The following is a 22,149-nucleotide window of genomic DNA, read 5'->3' on the forward strand; positions in this document are numbered from 1 at the left end:
AAGACAACAAAAGAAATAAAAGCATTAGAAGCTGCAGGGAGTGAGTGATGCGGGGGTGGTGGGGGTGGTGGTGGTCGTGGTGGTAGTATGGGTGGCTAACAGTGGCGCCTGCAGTGATCATTTAAGAGGTCGCATTTTCAGCGAGCAGAGTTGGGTATGAATCACTCTGCAGGGGACAGTTACTTTCTGGAGTTGCAGAGGGCACATGGGCGGGAGGAGGTGGAGAAGGAGTAAATATTTACCCCAAACTTAGGGAGTTTGTGAAGTGACTTATAAGCAGATTGCCAGATGCCGAAGCACCACCGCACAAGCCAGGCCTTTTATCCTCCCCTGAACTTTGTGCTGGAGTCAGCGATGGCACCTCCTTCAGGAGATGCCGTCCGGAGAGCGGCTGGACCCACGCTTCCCTGGCTGACCTAGCGTAAACAGACTATGCGGGAGGCATCCTCCGGGCGACTCCTCCCGCCCGCCCTGGGGTCTCATCTCCGTGGTGTGCAGTCCCGGATAGATTCTGGCCTTGGGTACAGCGCTCGTGGCCCTCTGCCAGTTTATATGTACATATATTTATGTAAAACATTTTCTCCCAGCTCTCTGCCAGCTGTTCCACATTTTCCAGCTGCCATTTCAGTTTGAAATGATGGACCGTCCGCATCTCCAAGTAAAAAAGCCCCGTTAGTCGGAGGTATGGAGGGTCGGTCGCTGTGCAGAGACCTGGCCAGTGGCATTAGCCAGACTGGTTCTAGAAAACACCTTTCTTCGCTCCTTTATCTTTCTCCCTTTTCCTCCCCAGAGCCCTTCGCTGGAAATGCGCAGTAATTAAGCTTTTACCCCCCAGTACGATTTTGGACAGAATTGGGAGATTTTTGAGATCCCTGAAATATAGGTCTGGTGGAAATAAATTAACTTTTAAAAAGAGTTCCAGCTTGAGCGCCTTGGGCATAGCTGGTGGAGTCTCTGTCATGGCCATTCCTATTTAAGGCAGGAACTATTCATGGTCACCATGTTACACTTTTTGTGTTGTTTGATGTCTTAGCATATTATAGACAGAAATCTTCAAGAATTGGCCTAAAGTATTAATTTTGGCCGAAAGTATTAATTTTGAGTATTTATGTAATTGCTCTGTAATTTGAATAGGTGCCTTATTGATTGATTCCTGTAATTATTTCATTTAGGTTTTAAATTAAAAATTAATAATAGTCTGACAGTTTCTTAATTACATGTGTCAAGATTATTTTGAAGGAGGAAAATGCTATGTTTCAAAGTAGTGAAATAACCTCAAAATCACTCTATCTTTCTAAAGCAGAACAGTATTTCATTTGAGGGGCTATACTGAAGTAGCGGTGATTGGCCTTAACAATGTAAACTGTGTGAAGGATCTAAAGAATTTGTTTATGTTAGGAAATATTGGTCTTAACCTGGTACACAAACACTTTGGCCAGTTGGCCTGTAGTCAGACCTAAAACAAACATGAACTAACATTTAAATTAGTTGTAATAGCATACTTATAGAGAGAAGAGGTTTATTTTACACTAAAAGCTATTTAATCAGAAACTGCCTGCCTAAGGGGAGAGCCTTTCAGGGTATATAATTCTTAAAGTCAGCCTAGGAAAGCTTTGGTTTCAGATGCCTGAATGAGTCCAATGTGAGAGGTGTCCAGTGAAATTTCACACACACAGAAGCACTTTAAAAGGTATAGACTATATTGTTATGAATAGGCTAGTAGGTTCAACTCAGATACTTAAGAATTCTTGGTACCGTTAACGTTTGGATTCCTTGATTGGACCCTGACATAAATACACTTTTCCATAAATACACTTTTCCAGTATGTTGAATTTGCAAAGTACTACAGACAGAAATGAGAAAATTCAGTACTGATAAAAAATGACTCGGTGAGTTATTTCATTACTTATTTAATGAAAGTCATTAATTTATCAGTTTGATGCCCCAGCCTAAAAGTTGAACTTCCCTTTGTTTCTTGGCCAGTTTTCTTAATTACTTGCATGCTGTAAGGGTTTCAGACTTCCTCTGTGCTTCGCCATTTAGGGGTCCTTCCATCTATGCGAGCTGTCCTGTTTATCCTTGCCCCCTTTTTAGAAGGATAAGGTTTGGGAGTTTATGAAAGGAAACAATTTAATAATCATTGTTCCATGCACTCGCTTATATGGAGACAGTAGTGTACTAAGAAAAACCAGTCTTGAAGGAAAAGTGAATCAGTGAGTCATGAAATCCTCAAGAAAACCTTAGTAATGGAATGTTAATGCTTTTAGACTATAGTAGATTATCTTAAAAGTCAGCCTTTTCTTCTTTATGCAATTGTTGTAAATCCCCAGCTAAAAAATTCTTTGAAGGAGGTTTTAGTTTTGCTGGCATCCGTATTCTATAGTCGGTCTGATCTGTTTTGGAAGAGTCAAGAAATTTTCTGCCAACTTATATCATGAGAGTCAATTAAAATGCTGACATGACTGTAGAATAAATTGTGTGTGTGTGTGTATTTCATTTGGTAAGTATAAGATTCTACTCTAATAATGACTTCAGGTTGTCATTTCATGAAAGGCTACTAGAAGATGCTGCCCTTCACTTCCTGTTGTCATTTTTCCAGATGAAAATTGATTTGTTCTAGTTTCAAAGCAAATAAAGGGAGACAGAGTAAACAACAACAGGGCAGGGGGAGCGCCACAAACTTTTTTCAAGTACTTTCAGTGTATTTTTCATCTCTACTTTTATTTGATGGGCCTGTGAAATAGAGCTGTAGACTGGTGAAGACTTTAAATGAAATTTCACACTTTGATGATTTTTTTTTTAACTTTGATATATTGACAGCAAAAGGAGCTGCAAAGCTTTTTTTTTATAACTTGAGCAGTAACGCCAAGCAGCAGTCAAATGTCTCTGTGCATTTGTGTTTAACTGCAGAAGAAAAACATGTCCATGGGCAGTAGAGGTTCTTATCAACCCCCTAATCCCAGATCCCAGCAAACCTTGAGGGCATGCCTCAGATCTTGCTGAAATCACTGTAGACTCTCACAGTTTGCAGATTAAATATGCTATGTGTTCCTGGCTCCAACAACAGTTTTATGAGCTCACTAAGCTTCCTGTTTTAAGATCGTTTTCTTAAGTTTTTAGAAGCTGTTAAAGGCAATGCTGCCTGGAGTAAGTGGTACTTGTTAATTTAGAGACACTAGGTATTTCATGCTCTCTTTCGAAATTGCCAAAATTATGATTTTTCCATCGAATGGCTAGCTTTACAGGGAAAGAAAGGGAGGGGAGCCGTTGGAAAGAAATTGAATGTTAACTGTGCTGGCAAGTGTATTCGACTGCAAACTTTATGTGGTGTCTCAATTGTTTCAAGGCACTTTTCCTTTGCCTCACCCCTTAAAATTAGACTTTTTCTACTTGTAATTCTAATGCACTATATTTTAGTGCCACACTTAGCTACTCATGACCACTTTCAGGTTGTTGTTTTTTTTTTTAATGTGAAAGTGTTTTTTGTTCCATGTGTGTATATTTCAATCCGACAAAACGTCCCAGAAAATCTATGGCTCTCTAAAGAAACTGAATGAACAGGCCATTACCTAGTTAATAAGGTGGCATTGGGACATTGCAGCCCCCCTCCTGAAAGGCAATATTGTGTGGCGCTCCACACAGGCATCTGCAGCGTTTAGGGTTGTGTCCTCATGTTAGGGTGCTTTTGCATTTTGCATACAAGTCATAATTAAAAAAGAAAATACTTACATCATCGTCCAACGACCTGTCACATAATTCCCAGGAGAACTCGAGCCAATTTTGTGCTTAAAGGTTATTCAATGAATGAAATTGTGAAAGCCCATTTGTCAAAGTGCTGCATGGTTTCTGTTAGTTTTCAAGCCCCAAATTCATTGTCTGCCCGGCCCCACCATCAGTCATCAGTGTATTAGCGCTGCCTTCAGGCCATGGTGCCCAGCACTTCTTCACACCATTATAGCTTTGAAAGTGTACTCTGTCGACTTGTAGAATTACTGCTCTGATTTCCGCTTGGCTGGGTTTGAGGTAAGTCCCCTCCCTACCTTCTAGCTGACTGTAATCCTTGCTTTCTTTTAAAGCTTCTTTCCAGAGATTTAGGGGAAAACTTTCTTAAGGGCCCTGTTGGCATCACACTGTGGTTTTGTTGTGGCATGCAGTGTACATATAAATTGTACCTGCAGTAAATTGGATTGATTGCTGGCCTCAAACAGCTAGTGGGCTTTTCTTTACTTTTTTTTGGAAGGGAGGTGAGGTGATGTGTGTGTGTGTGTGTGTGTGTATGTGTGTGTGAGACACAAGAGTATGTTTTAAACATCTGATTGTATATTTGGGTAATTTTTATGCTGTAGAATGAAATTAAATAATAGGAGCTAAGTGTCATTTTATTTAAATCTGTCTCTGGAAGTACCTTCAGAAGCCAGTATGACATCCTATTTGTTAATTTTCTTGTGGAAATTTGCAGCTTTAGCTCCCTGGACTTTTGGGGGAGATGGCGTAAAACACCTAAAAATACTCCAGAGTTGTGTGTTACATGGGTTTTTACAAAAAGAGACTGAAAATTCACAATTCAGATGAAAACTAACTCTCAAATTGCCGTAATGAAGGAATGAGGCAGTGAAAACATATTCTTGATTTTATCTTGTGATATTTTGGAAAAGAATAATTCAGTCTCAGGAGACTTTTTTTGGATGAAGCCTAAATGAACTAAGATGTATGGAACCCTGAATGGAGCATGGACCAGGCCATGCCACTTCAGGACAACATCTGCTGTTTGAAATGTAAGGTTCCAATGAAATTCCACACCAGGGCATTTCATTGGGAGGGTGCATCGTTTGGTATAGTTTTTGTTGGCAGTTCTGTATATGATTGGTGGGCAGGAGGTGAAAAATAAGACAGCTGAAGAATTCTGTAAAGTTTATAGGCTGAGTCGATCAGGAATAATTCAGAAATTATTACTGAGTAAACTGTGATTTTAAAATCCTTAAATATTGAAAACTGTGCTTTTTACATTGCAATTAAGATTCAAGAATCTGTACTTTAAAAATCAGGAGGCTAAAGTACAGTGAACAGTACCAGACCGAAAAAATAAGTACCTTTAGGGTATCTCCAGCTGATTTTAACACCTAGCAGGTATTAGTCCCATATTTGTGATGGTTTAAAGGTAAATTCTTATTCATAGAACATGTACTGTATCCCCTTAAGCTTGATTGTCAAGGCACACCTAATTCTAGGAACCAAAAGTTATAGAAGTTCTCTTAGGGTGATTTTTAAATTTAGCATTTTTTTTCCTTCTGAAAATGTTTGAAGATGTTTAATTCCTGTAAACTTTAGAGAAGTGAGACAAGGGGCATCTTTGATCAATCGTGCTGTTTTTTTGTGACATATGTAGGTTTAAGGGAAATAACAGTTTTCATGAGCTTAGCTGATCTATAGACTGATAACTGACTTATAGATCTCCTTTTCTGTCTGAAGCTTGTCTGTCTCCAGCAAACCCACAGAAAATGAGGGTGTCAGCTCTTTCCTTAATGGCACCTGCTATGCAGGGCACTTCCTGCAAACCTAAAGTACACTGGCCTGATATTTCAAAGTTTTTGCAAAACTCAGAAACAGTAACTAACAAGTATTAAATACAGACCTTTATCCTTCAGATGTTTCTCATAAAGTCCTCCTGAAAAAGTTAGATTAGCTGATGGTCTTTCCTTTTAAGTACACATAGCAGAAAAGGAACACCGGCATACAAAACGTCATTTGTGACTTTAATGCTAGTAGCAATGATGACTTCATGTCAAATAAGATTTTCAATAGTTGAAGTTAAATATAAGGCTTTTTAAAAAGTTGAGATGTAGTTAATCTACTAAAACCAAACTCACTTAATCCATAGATAGGCAATTATTTTCCCTTAGAGTAATTCCATTCCCTTTTCAAGTAATTCTGTTTGGGTAGGCCTATCATGGATACTGCTTCTCTGAGATTAGGAGCTTCAGAAACTGGGAAAGAAAGATCTGAAAAAAATAGGTAGCGGATTTGGGGACCTCTCTAGGCTACCAAAGACCATTTTTGGTGACTTGAACAGAGAGGAGCTTTCTTGTTTGCAGTTAAGGCTTTTGGTGTTCCTAATTATGGGGGAATATGATCACATGTAAATGTAAAATAATTGCACATTTAAAAATATGGTTAAAAATTCATGAAGATTTCATTAAGAACTTATGAAGTTGAGCTTGCAGGAAAGAAAGGCATTACAGACAGGGAAGGGAGAGGAAGCCATAGGAATCTTGGAAAATCTTGATGTGTTACAGAGGTTATGCATATCTAATTGATTTTAAGTTCAGAAAGATATCTTGAGTGCCAGGAAGCATCAACCATATTACAAACCTGTAAGAGATTTTCTGTAATGCATGATTATATGAAACCCACTGACATGTTTCAGATTCCCTAAATTTTGCTCCAGAATTGCTTTAAAGTTAAAATCGGTATTAGTTTATGCTTTTTTATTTCTTAAAAATAAGTTTTCCTAGAGCAGCCATTTGATTTAGGAACTGAATTTGAATGCTGCAGGAAGGTATAACTATTTAATAGAAACTTTTACCTAAATGGTTGTTCCAAGACTAGTATCTTGAAGAAGCCGCTAATCTGCCAGTAAGTAATATAGGTGGGAGAAATGTCACTTTTCTGTGATGTGATGGAAGCTCCTTAAAAATCTTTACACAGGCTCCTTCTGGATTTTTGAAACAGCATATTAGGAAGATCATTCAGCTTATAAACATATGGACAAGTATAAGTAAAGATACTTTCTCTGGAGGAAAGCTTTATTCCTCTTCAGCAAGAGCTCCCTGAGTTGAAGGGAATAATTTCTCACTGAAGGCCTAATCCGCCATCCTGTTTAAAAGCACCCTGTCTCCTAGAATGCCTTCTTCCTGCCTTGGCAGTAACTGATCAGAAACTGATCAGGTTGCCACTAATCAGGCTTTTAACTTGTTTTAAATCTTTAAATGCATCAAGAAAGAAAAAAGAAATCCCAAATTCAGGACACTGAAAAATAAACCAGCTGGATTAGGGAAACCGATGAAGTAGTCTGCTGTTCACAAAGGATGCATTATTAGTTTAGAATTACTGTCTCATTTCATCTTCGATTAGAAGGTCATTTTATACAGTTCAAACATAATTTCAAATGTTGATTTTAGCACTGGTGGTTTTTTTTTTTTTTTATTTTAACATTTTAAGGACTTAACTCATTCACAGAATCCTGCTTGTGTGTGCATCCCAGGGTTCACTGCAGAGATCTGCAAGGGGAAAGGCAGAATGGTGATTTTTCATGCTCTCCATTTATTATAGAAAGCTTCGTGGTTGAAGTTCGGAACTCCATTGAGGACTGTCACACAGAAAGCCCATGAGATAGGCCTGCCCCTTCACCACTCACACACCTAATCGGTTTAGGGCAGCTGATGAGGGAACACATTTGGAACCAGGTTAAGAGCCTCTGAAGCAAGTTAGAAGTTTGGTTATGTGAAGCGCCAGCCAGTGCGGTTTCTTGAAGATGTCAAGTGTCCCCCCGTCCTTTAATGTAGAGCGACACACAGTGTATTGCATTGCCAAGTGCCCAGAAAGTTGCATCTCCCCGAATTCAGCCTGTGAAACAGCCATGTGAATGCACTCAGGGCCGCTGCCGACCACTGTCTGCTGGGGATACTGCCGGACCAGTTGTGCAGTTTTCCAGTGCTCGAGAATCCTCCCCGTGAGCGGGTGACCTGGGTGATGCAGAGTGAGGAGGGCCGCTCCTTTGGTTGCGGAGGCCCTGCGGGGTTCTGATCGTCCCGACCCCTGTTTGCCCTTTCGCTGGGGCGACGCTTCTGGAAGGCGGAGAAGAGTGGAGCCGGCATATTCCAAGGGGCTAGTGCTGCGCGGCCGGGCCTTACCGCGCTGGGGAGGGAACTTACGGCGAGGCGGGCGCCCCGAGACCGCGGCGCCAAGAACTGACACCGAGAATGGGGAGGCGGCCCGGGCTCGAGAACACGGACCCTGAAACCGTGCAGGGAACAGAAGGGAAGCCGGTGTGGAAGCGCAAGATGCAAGCGCTTCCAGGCGGCACAGACCACAACCCACTGCTTACTAAAAAATATATATATATATATATAATGCAAGATGACAACATCTTTGCAAAGATGAAAGTTTCTTTCTCACTAGCTCCAAGTGGGCACTCAAAAGGGAGGGTCACCCTTGAGGCTTGGTGGGATGGGGGATGTGCTATTTCCAATGCAGACCCCCCCTCCCCCATTCTCCAAACTGGTACATGTTGCAGCTTTTCTTTGGTCGCCCTTTGCAGTGGAGATGTGCGCTACAGCATCACATGGTCAGTGACTTCAGGACACGGTGTCTTCTTTTGATGCAAGTTAAGATTTATAATTTAGAAAGGAAAGACCCACCTGTGGGCAGGTTGCTGGTAACAGAGGGATTAGGTTTAAAAGAGGGTCCGGAATTAATTGTGCTCTGGGTTTAGGCCTCCGGGAAATTACAAAAGGATCAGGGACAGTTAGTTGAATGGGGAAAAGCCAGGACTGTTTATTTTCAAGAAGGCATTTTCATTCCTGCATTTACCTATGAAACATCAAGCTTTAGCAGGCCTATTAGAGCAGTTTTTCTTCGTTTCTTCTTTTTTTTTTGTTTCATATACCCAAGCTGCTAGGACTCAAAACATCAACTACAGATAGTGTTTCTTTCCTTCTCTCTTTTTTCTTTTCCTAAGCATAAAGAGTCAAGGGGCATACCAGCAAATCTTGTGCGTAATGCAGTGGTGAAAAGGATTGAAGGAGAACAGTTTGACTTTATAAGAAAAGGAGTTGGGTCCAAAAGTCGCATTTCATTCACATCTAAAAACCAGTGATATGTTTTCCTCAGAGAAAAATCTTTGAAGTGAAGCAGAACCAAAATTTTCCTTCAGAATTATGTTCTAAGTAAATTCTACTTTATTATTTAAGAAATGCCAAGTTTTAAAAGGAGTCCTGTAGGCTACTGCCCTAGTTGTGTGTATTTTAGGATTCCATCAGGAATTTTTACTGGTCACTTCTGTATCTCATTCTTTGCTTTATCTCAGGACTGAGGACTGAGTTTTCCAACTCTGCTGAACATCCTATGAAAAAATTGCCACCACAGCTAGAGGCAGACTCTTTTCTGCTCACTAACTCTTCAGGCAGAGTTTTGATGAGGTGTGAGAGTCTAGAATGTGAAAACTTTCTCCTTTGTAACTGACAGAGACAAAGTTGGGTTTTTATCAGTTAAAAGAAGCTGATATAATTTATAGGGATATACAGGAAGCAGCTGTCTGCCTTGGCAAGTTGCCATTTTTATAGCCCTATTCCAAGCATAAGCCACACTTTTAAATAATTAGTTACTAACTAATGAGATCCAAAAATAAGTTGTCAAAATAGAAGAAGGGGGTAGACTTTTGAGTGACCAAGGGCTTATTTCTAAAAAAAATCCATTTTGAACAGGAGGATGGGGGAGAAATTAGTATTCTCCAAGACCATTAATTAGTGTGATTTCAATCAGTGCCTGGGGCTTTACCTCTTCTTGGGAGCCTCTCTCTGGTGATGAGTATTTGGAGGGTTTTTATTGCTTTGTTAAAATGAAGTCCTTTGCTTGGGGGAAAACCAACAACTCCACAAAAACCAAGTTTGTCAAGGAGCTTTGGTGACTCCTCTCCCCACTACTATTAATTAGTTTCCTCTCCTAAGGAAGAGACAGACTGAATTCCTACCAAGAATCCCATCTCTCTCTCTCTTTTTTTCCCCCTATTCCATTAGCTGATTTCTGTGTCTGGTATCAGTAAACTCCATCCAGATTGCACTGATAAAACTCTTATGTGTGTTTTGAGGGAAACAGTTATAAGTGCCTCTTTATCCAAAATGGTTGAAAATGGAGTGTTTTGATTGATTAAATGTTCCTGTTAAAAGTTTTTAGTTTTTATATAATTTTCCAGTTTACAAAGAAACACTGGCTACAAAGGAAAAGGTACGTAGCTAAGTCAATGGCAGTTAAGATTGAAGACGGATGAACTGAGTCACAGGATCGTTGTTGGACTGTGTATTTACTTAGTAAGCACTCTTACACGTATGAGGTGGTGGGGAGATAGCCAGGGACTTGTCCTCATGGAGTTTAGGGTCTAGAGGAGAAGACAGACATTCCGCAAAGATTCCAGACAGATGCAGAGTTGGTTAGGATGGTGGTTGGGATGGGCTGTTGGAATTCAGCACTTCATTCTTTAGTTTATCCAGTCTGCAAAGATTTCAGTGAGGACCTACAGCACTGAGTACAGAGGGGTGAACAAAAACATGTCTGCAAGTTCAGTGATCTTGATAATCACCATTGCTGTTTGAAACAGAGGTTCAGGGGCCACCCCCAAGCATCAGGGGTTAGGCTGGCAACTCTGAATGTTTCACTGAAACAAAACAAGGCTGATTCAGATGACGCTTGTACCACCCTGAGAAACAGTGCTGTGGAAGTTGAATGGTTTTAATTGCATGCTTTAAACATGATACTTAAGTCAGTTTAGATCCCTTCTTGGCCTTTTGGCTAAGATCAAGTATAAATCAATTTTGGGGGAGCATTAAAAAAATTTAAAGAATTATTCTGGGTTTGGTAGAGCTAGAAGAGATGGTTGAGAATTTCTCTTTCAAGGGTTCTTGATTTGGGTTGGAGGGCCTGTGATCCCTTGAAAATCAAATGGACAGTTTTTTGTGTGTTTAAGTCTATTCTGGGGAATTCCCTGGTGATCCAGTGGCTAAGACTCTGAGCTTCCAAAACAAGGGGCCACGGTTAAGTCCCTTGTCAGGGAACTAGATCCCACACGCCAAAACTGAGACCTGGTGCAGCCAAATAAATAAAAATAAATATTAAATGTCTTTTATTAAAAAATGGATATCCTGGGGGGAAAGGATCCATAAGTTTTAACATCTCCTTAAAGAAGATTGGACACCCCACTACCCCCAAGGTTAAGCCCCACTGTGTGACACTGTCTTGTGACAGAGAAGGAAACTGAAAGTGAAAGTCACTCAGTTGTGTCTGACTCTTTGTGACCCCATGGACTATAGAGTCCATGGAATTCTGCAGGCCAGGATACTGGAGTGGGCAGCCGTTCCCTTCTCCAGGGGATCTTCCCAACCCAGGGATCGAACCCAGGTCTCCCGCATTGCAGGTGGTTTCTTTACCAGCTGAGCCACAAGGAAACTGAGGCACTGGACAACTCCAGGGGACATCAGTCAGGCCCTACCCATTGACTTGTGCACCATGGCAACCTTCAGAAAAGAAGGCCTATAGTCTTTCACTATTGTGGTCTGTTGGGCTCTTTGAATAATGTTTCTGAATTTGGAGTGGATCTTATAATTGATATGTAAATTTAACCTAGGGTGTCTTTTTGTCTTTTTTATTCTAGAAAAGCTGTTCTTAAATAACTTGTGTGCTTTTCAGTGAGTGCCAGTGGGTAATCAAGGAGAAGATGTAGAAGTTACTGGAAGAGCTGTTGCTCCAGGGCCACAAGGCTCTGGGCCTTCAGCTTTTCTAGTTAGTTATGAATTTTCTTGTACTATAAGAAAGTATTTGCAGTTCCCTTGCAAATGTGAGTTAAGTTTGACTATGAATCTTCCATCTGTTTCTTTAAGACTTTTAGTCCATGACCGAGTTGCCTAGTTTATTTCACTAATTGTTTGGATGGAACACAATGGTATCTGCTCAATGTAGAAGATAGGCAGATGACTCCATGGAAGAAATGGCCACAATCTAGATAACTTGAGGGAAACATGGTAGAGAGGGGACTTGTCTTTTCTTGTATTCTTTGTTGATGTGGATCATGACTGCAAAAAAGAAACAGGAACCAGAGTGAAAATTGATGAATGATGAGCTAGGGTGATTATCACATGAATGACACCAGTGAAAGACAGACTAACTGCCCTGCCTTTAGCTGAGTTTTAATTTTTCTTAAGTGGTTCTAGCCTTTGCTTTCCGTGATCTTTTGCCTTTTCCTGTGGGATCCAGAGTGTGTGTTCTGCCACCTTGTCGTTGTAACTTCAGTGAATGGAAATGTTCTGCTGTTTAGAGAAAGCTTCAAGAATATGGTTTTCCTGAATGAATTAGGCTTAAGAGGTGTATTGCAGTTCACATATCTTAGTGAGGAAAGCAAAATCATTGACCAGAGTCCTCTGATTCAAAGCTTTGAGTTAGAGTTGGATGGGAAAAACCGTTGGTCACTCTTTTTTTCTTGTAAAAGATTTCTTTTTTTAATGTGGCTCATTTAAAAAATCTTAATTGAATTTGTTATATTGTTTCTCTCTCTCTCTTTTTTTTTGGGGGGGGGGCGTTTGGCCATGAGGCATATAGTATTTTAGCTCCCCCAGGTTGCAGGTATCAAACCCACAACCCCCTGCTTTGGAAGGTGAAAACTTAACCACTGGATGGCAGGGAAGGCCTTGTCAGTCAGTCTTAAAACATCTAATTAATAACTAAAAACTGTCCCTGGCTTAGAAAGTTGTCCTACTTCCCTTTCTTATAAAATTGGCCAACTTCTTATAAATGTCGGAGACATTTGGAGATGTGGCTTGAAGGAGTAATGTGACACTGGGTTTCTCACCATAATCACAGCTGAAAATGGAGATACTTAGACCGTTTAATAGGAAATGCCCAGTAGGATTTTGGGAAAAGTCCCACACTATGGACAAGTGCCTCTGTCCTCCTTTTGCACATGTAGACAGAATTCAGCTGGCTTATTATGAGAACTTTGAGGCCTTTTTGTAAGAAAACTTGTGGGGAAGGGATGTCCAGATTTCACATTGGCTGAAGCTGTAGGCTGATGCCTACGCTGATTTTGAATTGGCTAATGCTCCTCAGGTGACAGGTGAAGTGGCTTTTGGGATTTCTTTTTTCCTCCATCTTATTTGAGGTTGATGGTGCTGTTGTGGATTTTTTTCAGGGATTCCTGGTTGCCAGAGCTGAAGGAATGAGAAGGCGTCATGGAGGCCCAGTCCCAGAGCTCGACGACCACTGAGAAAAAGAAAGTGGAGAATTCCATAGTGAAATGCCCCACTCGGCCAGATGTCAGTGAGAAAGCCGTGGCCTCCAGCACCACTTCCAATGGTGAGCGGCCACGGGGATTACCTGCAGCCAAGCCTGCAGTCCTGTTCTGTGCCTGGCATTCCTCGTGAATTGAGCATTTGTACCTGGACCTGTGTTTGTTTTCTGAGAGGCTAAAGAACAGAAATGGAGGTGGTGGGGGGAGGGGCGTGGGATGGGCAAGCTTTAGGCATCTCTATTTTGGCAGTGAAACTACATGTTTTCTTCCAAATTTTCTAATTTGAGATGTAAATGTGATAGGTTATTTATTATAGGAAGTTCCTGTTTTGGCATTTTGGAAATCATCTTGATGAGTCTGGCAGGACTTCAAAATACTTTGCATTTCACATCGGAAGTCTCCACTTATCAGGATAATTAGTAATTAGTTATTACAAAAGACACGAGCGCTGTCTTGTCCAAGTTAGTGAGAGGGTCCCCTGCCAACCCCCCAAATACCCTAAGGAGTCCATTCTAAAATATTTTAAAAGCTGTTAATGGTTGACCCTTCAGTAGTGGTTGAAGGTTGAGCCTCATCTAGTTTCTGAGATGTAGGGTAATGTCCTTAATTTGCATTCAGAGATAACAGAAAGCCACTGTTTCTCTTTGCTATATGTTTTAATATTTTAAGCATAGTGCTGAGAGGCATCTCAATTTAAGCATGGAGCCTTGAAAATAAATTCCAGACCCCACCTCTGGTAAAAACAGACTGAATAAGTTAATGGTAACCTTTACTTCCCGTCGTTGTTTTTCGTCCCTGCTTGAAGATCATTAGCGCCTTAGCTTTCTGTAGATTTTGTAGCCACCCTTGGCCTTCATGAGTTGCACTCTGCTTTGCTGTGTGTCCTTGGGAAGGATGGGCTGGCCTGCTCTCCCAGTACTGGACACTGCATACTGGGGTAAATGAATTTGGATCTGCTGAGCCAACCCACTCCCTCCCTCCCTGTGGGTTTGTGTTTTATTTACTCCAAGAAAGATTCGACTAGGTTGATTTCTAACTTTTTACATGCAATGAAATGGGAGGGTCAGAATCCGCTTTGGAAGTAACAGCCCAGAACCCTAGGCTATAAGTGCAGACATCCAGTAAAAAAGCTGCACCTTCCTGTCCGATCTGTGCACTGTCTGGTCCTGCTTTCTGTGCCTATGTGTTGCTCACCTGTCCCCTTTCCCCAGTGTCAGCAGTGTGCACTGCCGGCTTGGGTGGGCGAAGGGAGGGACTGGTGTTAAACCTACTGACTAATGAGTCCCATTTTGATTTGATCTATAGGGAGATCCATTTCGATCTGAGTTAAAATAATGAATTTACTTTACGTACATAAGAAAATATGTCTCTATTTCTCCCTTGATTCGTGGTCTTTCAAGTCAAGACTAGAGCTTATTTTAATGGAGCCAACTTTTTGCGTTATTCCTCCAGTGGAATTATAGAAGGCATATTTTCTCGCTAAAAAAGCATCCTCTGGCCCCTGTTTCTTTTCTCTGGAATTTGTAAAAATTGGACACGCCTATTATTTCAGACCTAGAATCAGTCTATACCATGTAGGTGATTTGGGAATTTTAATAGGAATTTTTTAGTGGTGTGTGTGAGTGTTTGGGTGAGTGAGCCTGTGTGTAAGTGTGTGCATGAGAACAGGGGAGGCATGTAAGTGGGTAGAAGCTGGTGAGCACCACTTGGAGCCTCCATAAGCCACTGTCCTTTCCGTGAATTTCAGCAGAGTAACCACAGCGACCTATCCTTGGTGAAGGTGCTGCCAAGTCAGCCTCCCTGGCGCCAGAATGCATCCTGGGCAGGTTTTTGGTGCTGCCGCATTTGTCTCGAGCCACTCTGATCATGAGTTGTCCCCATTAGCTTCCTTCGGGTGCCTGGGAACAGTGCTAACCTAATCAGCCCCTGGCAGCCAGGAAGCCGCTGGGGAACAGTAACCAGGGAAGGAGTAGTCACAGTTTACACGTTAGTCCTTGAGTCCCAGATAACCACAGAACTGACTGAACCTGAATTCCATGGGTTTTCCACCCTGAGCAGGCTGCGTTCTTGAAGTACTCTCTAAGTGGGTGTAAAACATCCTATTTGGGGGAAAAGCTCATTAGTCAGGTTTGCAGGGCTCCTTCCTGAATGATAGCCTTCCTAGAGCCCTGTGAGCGCTGACCATTTTTTCCAATGTTCGATTTCTGGTAAGGGATTTGGGGATAGCATAAAGAGCTGATCAAATAAAGGGAAATGGAGGTGGTGTTTGCAAACATCAGTGGCAATCCTACTGGAAGGTTCCAAGGAAACCAGCAAATAAGTTTAAAGACAAGAAAAAGTAAAATGAAAGAAAATAAACTTCTTTCCTTGTGTTGGCTTTACATAAGCAAAGCTAATAATGATAATGATTTTTTCATATAAATTTCTCTGCAGGAGGCATCTAACTAGTTCAGAGCCTCTAGAGGTTTGGGACTAGGATCATGCTCAGGGGGTGGAATGGCCCAGCTTCTTTGTTCTGCCAGCTTCTACCTGGTGGCATGTTGCCCTCTGCCATCAGTTGTGGTCTGGGTTTGATTTGGGTTTTAGAGTTAGTGGGAGGTGGGCTTTTAAAGGTTGGCACACTGTCATTGCCATGGTCACTCATCTATTTGTCAGTTTTGTCTTTTCTCTGAAACGTTTCAGAAGTGGTTGGATACCTTTACCGAGGCTGTTCACATAAAGGATATGAAAATTGCTTAGATCCTACTGTATGTAGTACCAATTGCTACTGTTTCCAGGGGGTTCTTAGCCTTTCCTTATAAAGCTGTGAAATTTAGAGATTTGTAAATGAACAATTAAAAATAAGTTCCATACCAAGGTATATTATGGACATACCTGTGTATTTTCTCTCTTCTATCCGCAATTTCAAGAGTGAAAGAAAACAAACAAAAGCTTTCTGTTATTGGTGCTGTGTTGGGTTGACTTAATTAACTTTTCCAGCCATTATGTGCTGCAGTTTGTTCCTGATTGTGGAGCCTTCTAGCCAAACCACGCACATTCCTCTGCATGTCCTTACAGATTTGTTTTCTTACTTTTCTCAGCTGAGTATCTACTTCTAGAATAACAGTCATATGTTTTGTTTAAATGTACACATACACACAACCAAAATGTATGGTTCGAAAACCTGAAGCAACATTTTAAGGAAGGATTTGCCTCAACATTGAACTTGAAAATAGCACAAGTGAAAAGCTGTTTTGTCCCTTATGTGGAGCCAAATTGGTTTTTGTAACATTTAAGAACCTATATCAACATAGGAAGCATTCATTACACTTATTCAGGAACCACAGTGTATGTTTCACGTGCTGTAGTTTGATTTTAAGCTTTAGTGTTAGCTATTAAACATAAATGACGAGAGGACATTTAGTTTTCTGAATGTTTGTTCAGTGCAGTTGACATGTAAATGATCACTTTTGGCATCCAGGATGATGTCTTTCACATAAAAAGTATGCACTCAGATATTTAGTTGTCATTGTTTACTTAAAAATCTCTCAATCTGTTAATATGCTAGTGCCTTAAATGAAATGCCTTAATGATCTGTTTTGTTGTTTTTTTTGGGGGGGGGAATGAATTCATTAGTTTCTAAGCTGCATGTTGTGTTTTGTAAATAACAGACATTTTTTTAAATCTAGATGTCCCAGTGTATTAAACATTCTCATTGTCCTGTTAAATCTCCTTTGATGATTGCAGATGGTGACTTTTCAGTGTGAGGTGTTTTGTCTCATTTTTGGTTTATTATTATTTTTTTAAAGAGGTAATCTGATATTTCTCATTAACCTACTACTCTGCTTTAAAAAAGAAAGTAACTAATAATAAACGTATGTAGGTCCTGGTCTTGGGGATCTTTTATCAGATCTGATAGTTATTGGGAACATACCTTAAAGTGATAGAAAGCAGAAAGTATTATCTTAATGGTGATGCAATGTGAAACCAAAGCTGATAGATTATTAAGGGAGAGGAAGTTCCCTGTTCCCTTTGATTATTTCAAAAAGAAGTGCTTGGTTTTCCTCTGCTTAAAAAAAAATTCTTTGAGGTTTCTAAGGGGAAAGTGTTGTGGTCGGCAAATATGTAGGAGATGCTTTTTTTTTTTTTTAAACTTTAACTTTTGATTGCTTCCTGGCCTTGTGATTTTCTTTCAAACTGTCCAGTAACTCTTATGAGTATTAATTGGAATATCTGTTGGTCTCCTTGCTGGGAATAAGATAGCTCAGCATCTTGTTGAGAGTTTGGAGTTTATCAGCTGTTCACCACCAGGATCTCTTGTCTCTTTGACCTTTTTTATAGTAAGAGTTTATAGACCTAATTCTGCTCAGAAATGGGTGGACGGCTCACACCAAAAAGCCAGTAGATTGTGAGTTTTAGGTTGCCCGTCCCTTTAGATGTTCAATCCCTTTTTTCTTGGCCATATCCCATTTCCTGGCACATGACAGATGGATGGAAAGGACTTTCAGATAACATGTTTTCACATTGTGGGGTGTTGGATAGGAATACCCCAGGGTTTAGGCTGAAAGTTTGAGCTGAGTTTTGGCAACACCAAGGACTTAGCTTGATGAATGTGGGCAAATTCACTTCTCAAAGTGTCGGTTTCCTCATCTGTTTAGCAAGATACTAATCAGACCCACTTCATAGGATCTTCAGGATTAAAGGAGGCAGTGCCTGTACATAGTAAGAGCTTAGCAAATATTAGCCAGAGTTATTAGGACAAAGCATGGGAATGAATTAAATGTTATGAATCCAAAACAAAAAGGATCATGTTTTTTTGAAAATACACATAGATTTTGAAATTAATGGAAAAATTACTTTTGTAATTTTCAATTTGCTGAAGTCTGAAAAATAGTTCAAGATGCTAAACAAATCCTCAAAGTGACCAAACATCTTAAGGAAGGATGAATTTAAAAAAAAAAACAACACCGCAAAAATCTGTGTAACTTCCTTCTGAATGCCTTCTTAAGATAGAAAATAGGAAAGATAATTTTGAGAAAATTTATTTTGATTTAACTTTGAAAACTAACATTGGTTTTATATTGTCTTAATATTAGAAACAACATACAGTGCATCTGCTTTCTTGATTCCTTTTTAGGGGTAAACTGTTTCCTTTCAGGTTACTGGTACCCATTTATAGAGTAGTTTGTGCTGCATTAAGTTTTATGCTTGTTCAAAGAGCTTTCATGTTTTTAAACCAACTAACTCAAGACGAATAATCTGATTCTCGTAAGAGCCCTGACAATCTCTTGAGCTCTCAGGAACTCATGTGTTCCTAAACCTGGCAACCTCTGTCTTCTTATTTTGGCAGAGTGTATCGCCTTTCCTGCAGTCACCCAGGCTTGAAACCGCACCATCACCTTTGACCCCTCCCTCTCTCTGGCTTCCCGTGTCCTGCCAGTTTTGAGGTCCTGGTAGATTTTCCTCTGCAGTTATTCACCCATGTGTCCCTTCAGGCCACCCTACCACACAATACTATTTCAAACCTCACTACCTCATGCGTAGACAATTAAAGTAACCTCTCCAATCATTCTGCCCTGATTCATGGAGTGGCTCCTGCCCAATTAATCTTTTAATGCTATACCCCTACTCTAGAACCATCAGTGATTCCCAGCTACTTGTAAAATAAAATTAAAAACCCTTTGCCTAATATTGTGAGATAATCTTCCAAAATCTGACCTCATTCTGCCTCTCCAGTCTGCTTTGCTACAACTCTGCTTTTCCATTTCTAACCTGTGATTTATCCAAATTGAAGGGCTCCTCTTCACTCATGTTGCTCCACCATAGAATGGCCTTTATGCCCAACATCAGTGCATGTTTATCTTCTTCTCAAATGCAGCTCTGCGCTTCAGCTCTTTCTCTCTCCATATCGTCTTGTGTCCTATGTGGGAACTACCTAATAATGCTTGAATTGGAGGAGAGTATTTTATTTACTATTAGTTTAATCAATAGACTATATTTTAGAGAAGTTTTAGATTTACAGAAAAATTATTCATCATCAAGTACAAAGAGTTCCTACATACCTGTCTCCCCAGTTTCCCTTATTATTAACATTTTATAAGTATCATAATGTTTATTCCAATTGATGAACTAATATTGATGCATGATGATTAACTACAGTCCATGGTTTCCACGAGGGCTCATTCCTTCTGTTGTGTGTCCTGTGGGTTTTGACAAATGTATAATGCCATGTAGCTGCCATTATGGTATCCTATAGACTAGCTGCACTTCTGAAATTTCCCTGTGCCCCATTTTTTTCAATCCCTCCTCTCTTTACTGTAAAACATGAAACTTCTTGTGCATAGCACCTGGTTTGTCTTTTCTCTGCCCCCACCTCATCCTCCTTCAGTGTTTTGGGTTTACAGAGCCCCAGCCTGCACAGTACACAGATCTGCTGGAACTTCCCTCAGCTCTGTGGGGCAGGGGGCATGTGTAGCACAGCAGTGGTGTGGATGCCAGGGTTTCTTCCTGGCATCCACTTTATTGCTGTGTGACCTTGGGCTAAGTGCTTAACATCTCGGAGGCTGGCACAGTGAGTTCCCAAATATGGCAGCTATTATTAGTAATAGTAATAATAGCTATTATTATACCTAATAGTAATACTTTTACTATTAATAGTAATAATTCAGGACAAAATATGGAAGGATTTAATTCACTGACACTTTTCATCTTGCGCCTTTCAACACAGTATCGTTTGTTGATAATCTGTGCTTGGGTAAGCTTTAACTTGATTGAGGCAGTTAGAGGGTATTGGCTTACAGAAAATCCTTATAAGTGGTGGTCATCAGGATGGAGCTTAACAAACAAGGAGATGATAGAAGCTGGGCTCAGGAAACAGTACCTTAAGTTATTGGTCTTAAAATTGGTACAAGCTGGATTTACTGAATCAAATTGGTAAGGCTATTCCTCATTCATAAACGTGCCTTCACATTATGGGGTAAAATCAGTACTACTGTGCTGACGGGCTTCCCTGAGGGCAGAGCTGCTCTGTTCTCTTGTGTGGGGCTACTGGACTTCTCCAAAGGGACAGTTCTTGGGTGCTCAGAGAAATCAGGAATAGACTCAATCCGATCTCTCCGCGGTTTTCCAGGCTTGGGAGTGAAAAGAAGCCGCAGCATGATGTGTTCTGCTTGTGGAAAGTTTCTGGGTTACCCTGATTGCTTGTGACCCAGTGATGTGGGTATTTCACATTTTCAGAAATAAACTGATCAGAATCAGCAACAGCAACCAAAGAGTGGAAACTCAGGGTCAAAATGGTGCTTGTGGGAGGGCAGTGTCCCTCTGTGGAAGTATCTTGGTGGCTTTCAGCCAGGTACTGCTTTGAGCCCCTACTTGAGGGGCGAGCTCTGTTCCAGGAATGCTAGAAGATGCCATCTTGAACATTGGGAACCCTGAGGGTCCCAGGCAGAGAAGGAGGGGAGGTGATGGTGAAAGCAAAAAGCTTCCCGTTACTGTGTTTACATGCAAATCTTGCCAAATCCACAATTTCTGTCTGTTTTTAAAACTTTATATACAGCACCACTCACTTTTTTTTGGGTGTACACTTCTGTGAGTTTTGACAAATCCATTAAGTCCTAAAAATACTACCACAATCAACATGCAAAACAACCCCCTCCCCAAATTTGGATAGATACTTGCTTTTAAATTCAGTGTAGTAATAGTTACCTTATGAGTAACTGATAAGAAAATGCATTAAAACTGTGTGAGTTGCTTGGTATTATGATTTTTTTTTTAAATCCATGAGCTTTTAAATTCTGTTAGTTACACTCACTGTTAGTTTTTTCCTTTTTGTTTAAATATTTCATATTAAATTAGTGGTAGAACTAAAATGTTCTTAAAAACTGCCCAGAACATATCATCGCCTGTCCTTTTTGAGTGTCCCAGTCAACATATTGTTTTCTTTTAGACCAGTTGAAAATACCATTTTATGCTTATAACTACAAGGCAGTCATATTAATGAGGGCTTTTGTTGTTGTTGTTTTGCTACCATGAATGAATTGCAGGAGAGGGTTAGAATCAGAACATTTAATGCTGCTGTAACCCAGAAGAAAACTATCGAAAGCTTTGTTAAGTCTTCTTTCTTTCTGTTTTGGTAACGTCATTCTTTTCCCCTTTACTTTTACAGATAGAACTTCATCTTAGGTAGGAGAAATTTTTCTGTACAAGTTATTCCTACTCTGACTTAGGCTGCTGGTTTTTTTTTTTCTTTTTTCACTTTTTTTTTTTTTCCCCTTTCTTTGACTCTTTCCTCTTCTTGGTCTCTTTCTCCCCCCCCCACCCCTTTAGTTGTAGAAAGTTGAGTTCCATCCCAATTATTAAATCTTAGGAGACCATTCCCACATGGTTCCGTAAATGGTAGCTTCGTCCTGCGTTCTTTCATCTCTTCCCCTGCTCTCTGGCTTGACAGTTGAAAAGGTCTGACTGTGCCATACAATGGCTTGATTGGTTTCTCTGGGGGAGACTTTTCCCTGCTTCATCATCCGCCAGGCAGGTGGACCAGAAAGTCTCTTGGTTCTTTTGTTGCCTCTCAAAGTCCGAGGTCTTTGACTGAATAAATCCGCCGTCATGGGATAATTTGCTAAAAGGAGCCTGAAAGATGTGAGAGAAAAGCCTCCCGACTTGGGTGCCGCATTAATGAAATCACAGAGCCTTGGAGTTTGCAATTGAAAAATCACCAGGAATGCAATGGGTGGAGACGGAGCTTCTTTTATTTCCCATAATAAACTTTTAGTTCTATCATTTAAAGCCTGCCTAGTAGCCCTTTGCTGGCCCACTGGCCTGAGTGTGGGTTTTTTTTTTTTTTTTTTGCATTTGTACCCATGTTTCAGGGGACAGCCCTGTCTAGCTGAAAGCCATTTGGGTGCTGTGTCTAGTTAGTCATTAGATTATTACTAGTGGATGGAAAGAATTCCATATGACAGGACTAAGGTTGAGTTAACACAGGACGAAAAGTAATTTACAGATAGGCTGTCCCCAGCCATCTTTGTAGCCCCTGATAAGGTTTCATTTCAGAATGGATAGGCGACATTTCCACTTACGGGCCCATTCTGCGACACCTGTGATAACAGCTTCTGGATCCT

At 40.6% G+C, this 22,149-nt stretch overlaps 1 protein-coding gene across 1 annotated transcript in view; it reads left to right on the forward strand.

Annotated features, from left to right (window-relative positions):
* Positions 1-22,149, forward strand: part of GLI3 (GLI family zinc finger 3) — a 312,480-nt gene that overhangs the window by 1,299 nt on the left and 289,032 nt on the right. The window contains exon 2 of the mRNA XM_069588234.1: positions 12,953-13,116. Within this exon, the coding sequence (XP_069444335.1) occupies positions 12,993-13,116 (124 nt within the window). The 5' untranslated portion in view covers positions 12,953-12,992. The remainder of the gene's footprint in view (positions 1-12,952; positions 13,117-22,149) is intronic.

This window comes from Ovis canadensis, chromosome 4, assembly GCF_042477335.2.
Source record: "Ovis canadensis isolate MfBH-ARS-UI-01 breed Bighorn chromosome 4, ARS-UI_OviCan_v2, whole genome shotgun sequence".
Lineage (NCBI taxonomy): Eukaryota > Metazoa > Chordata > Mammalia > Artiodactyla > Bovidae > Ovis > Ovis canadensis.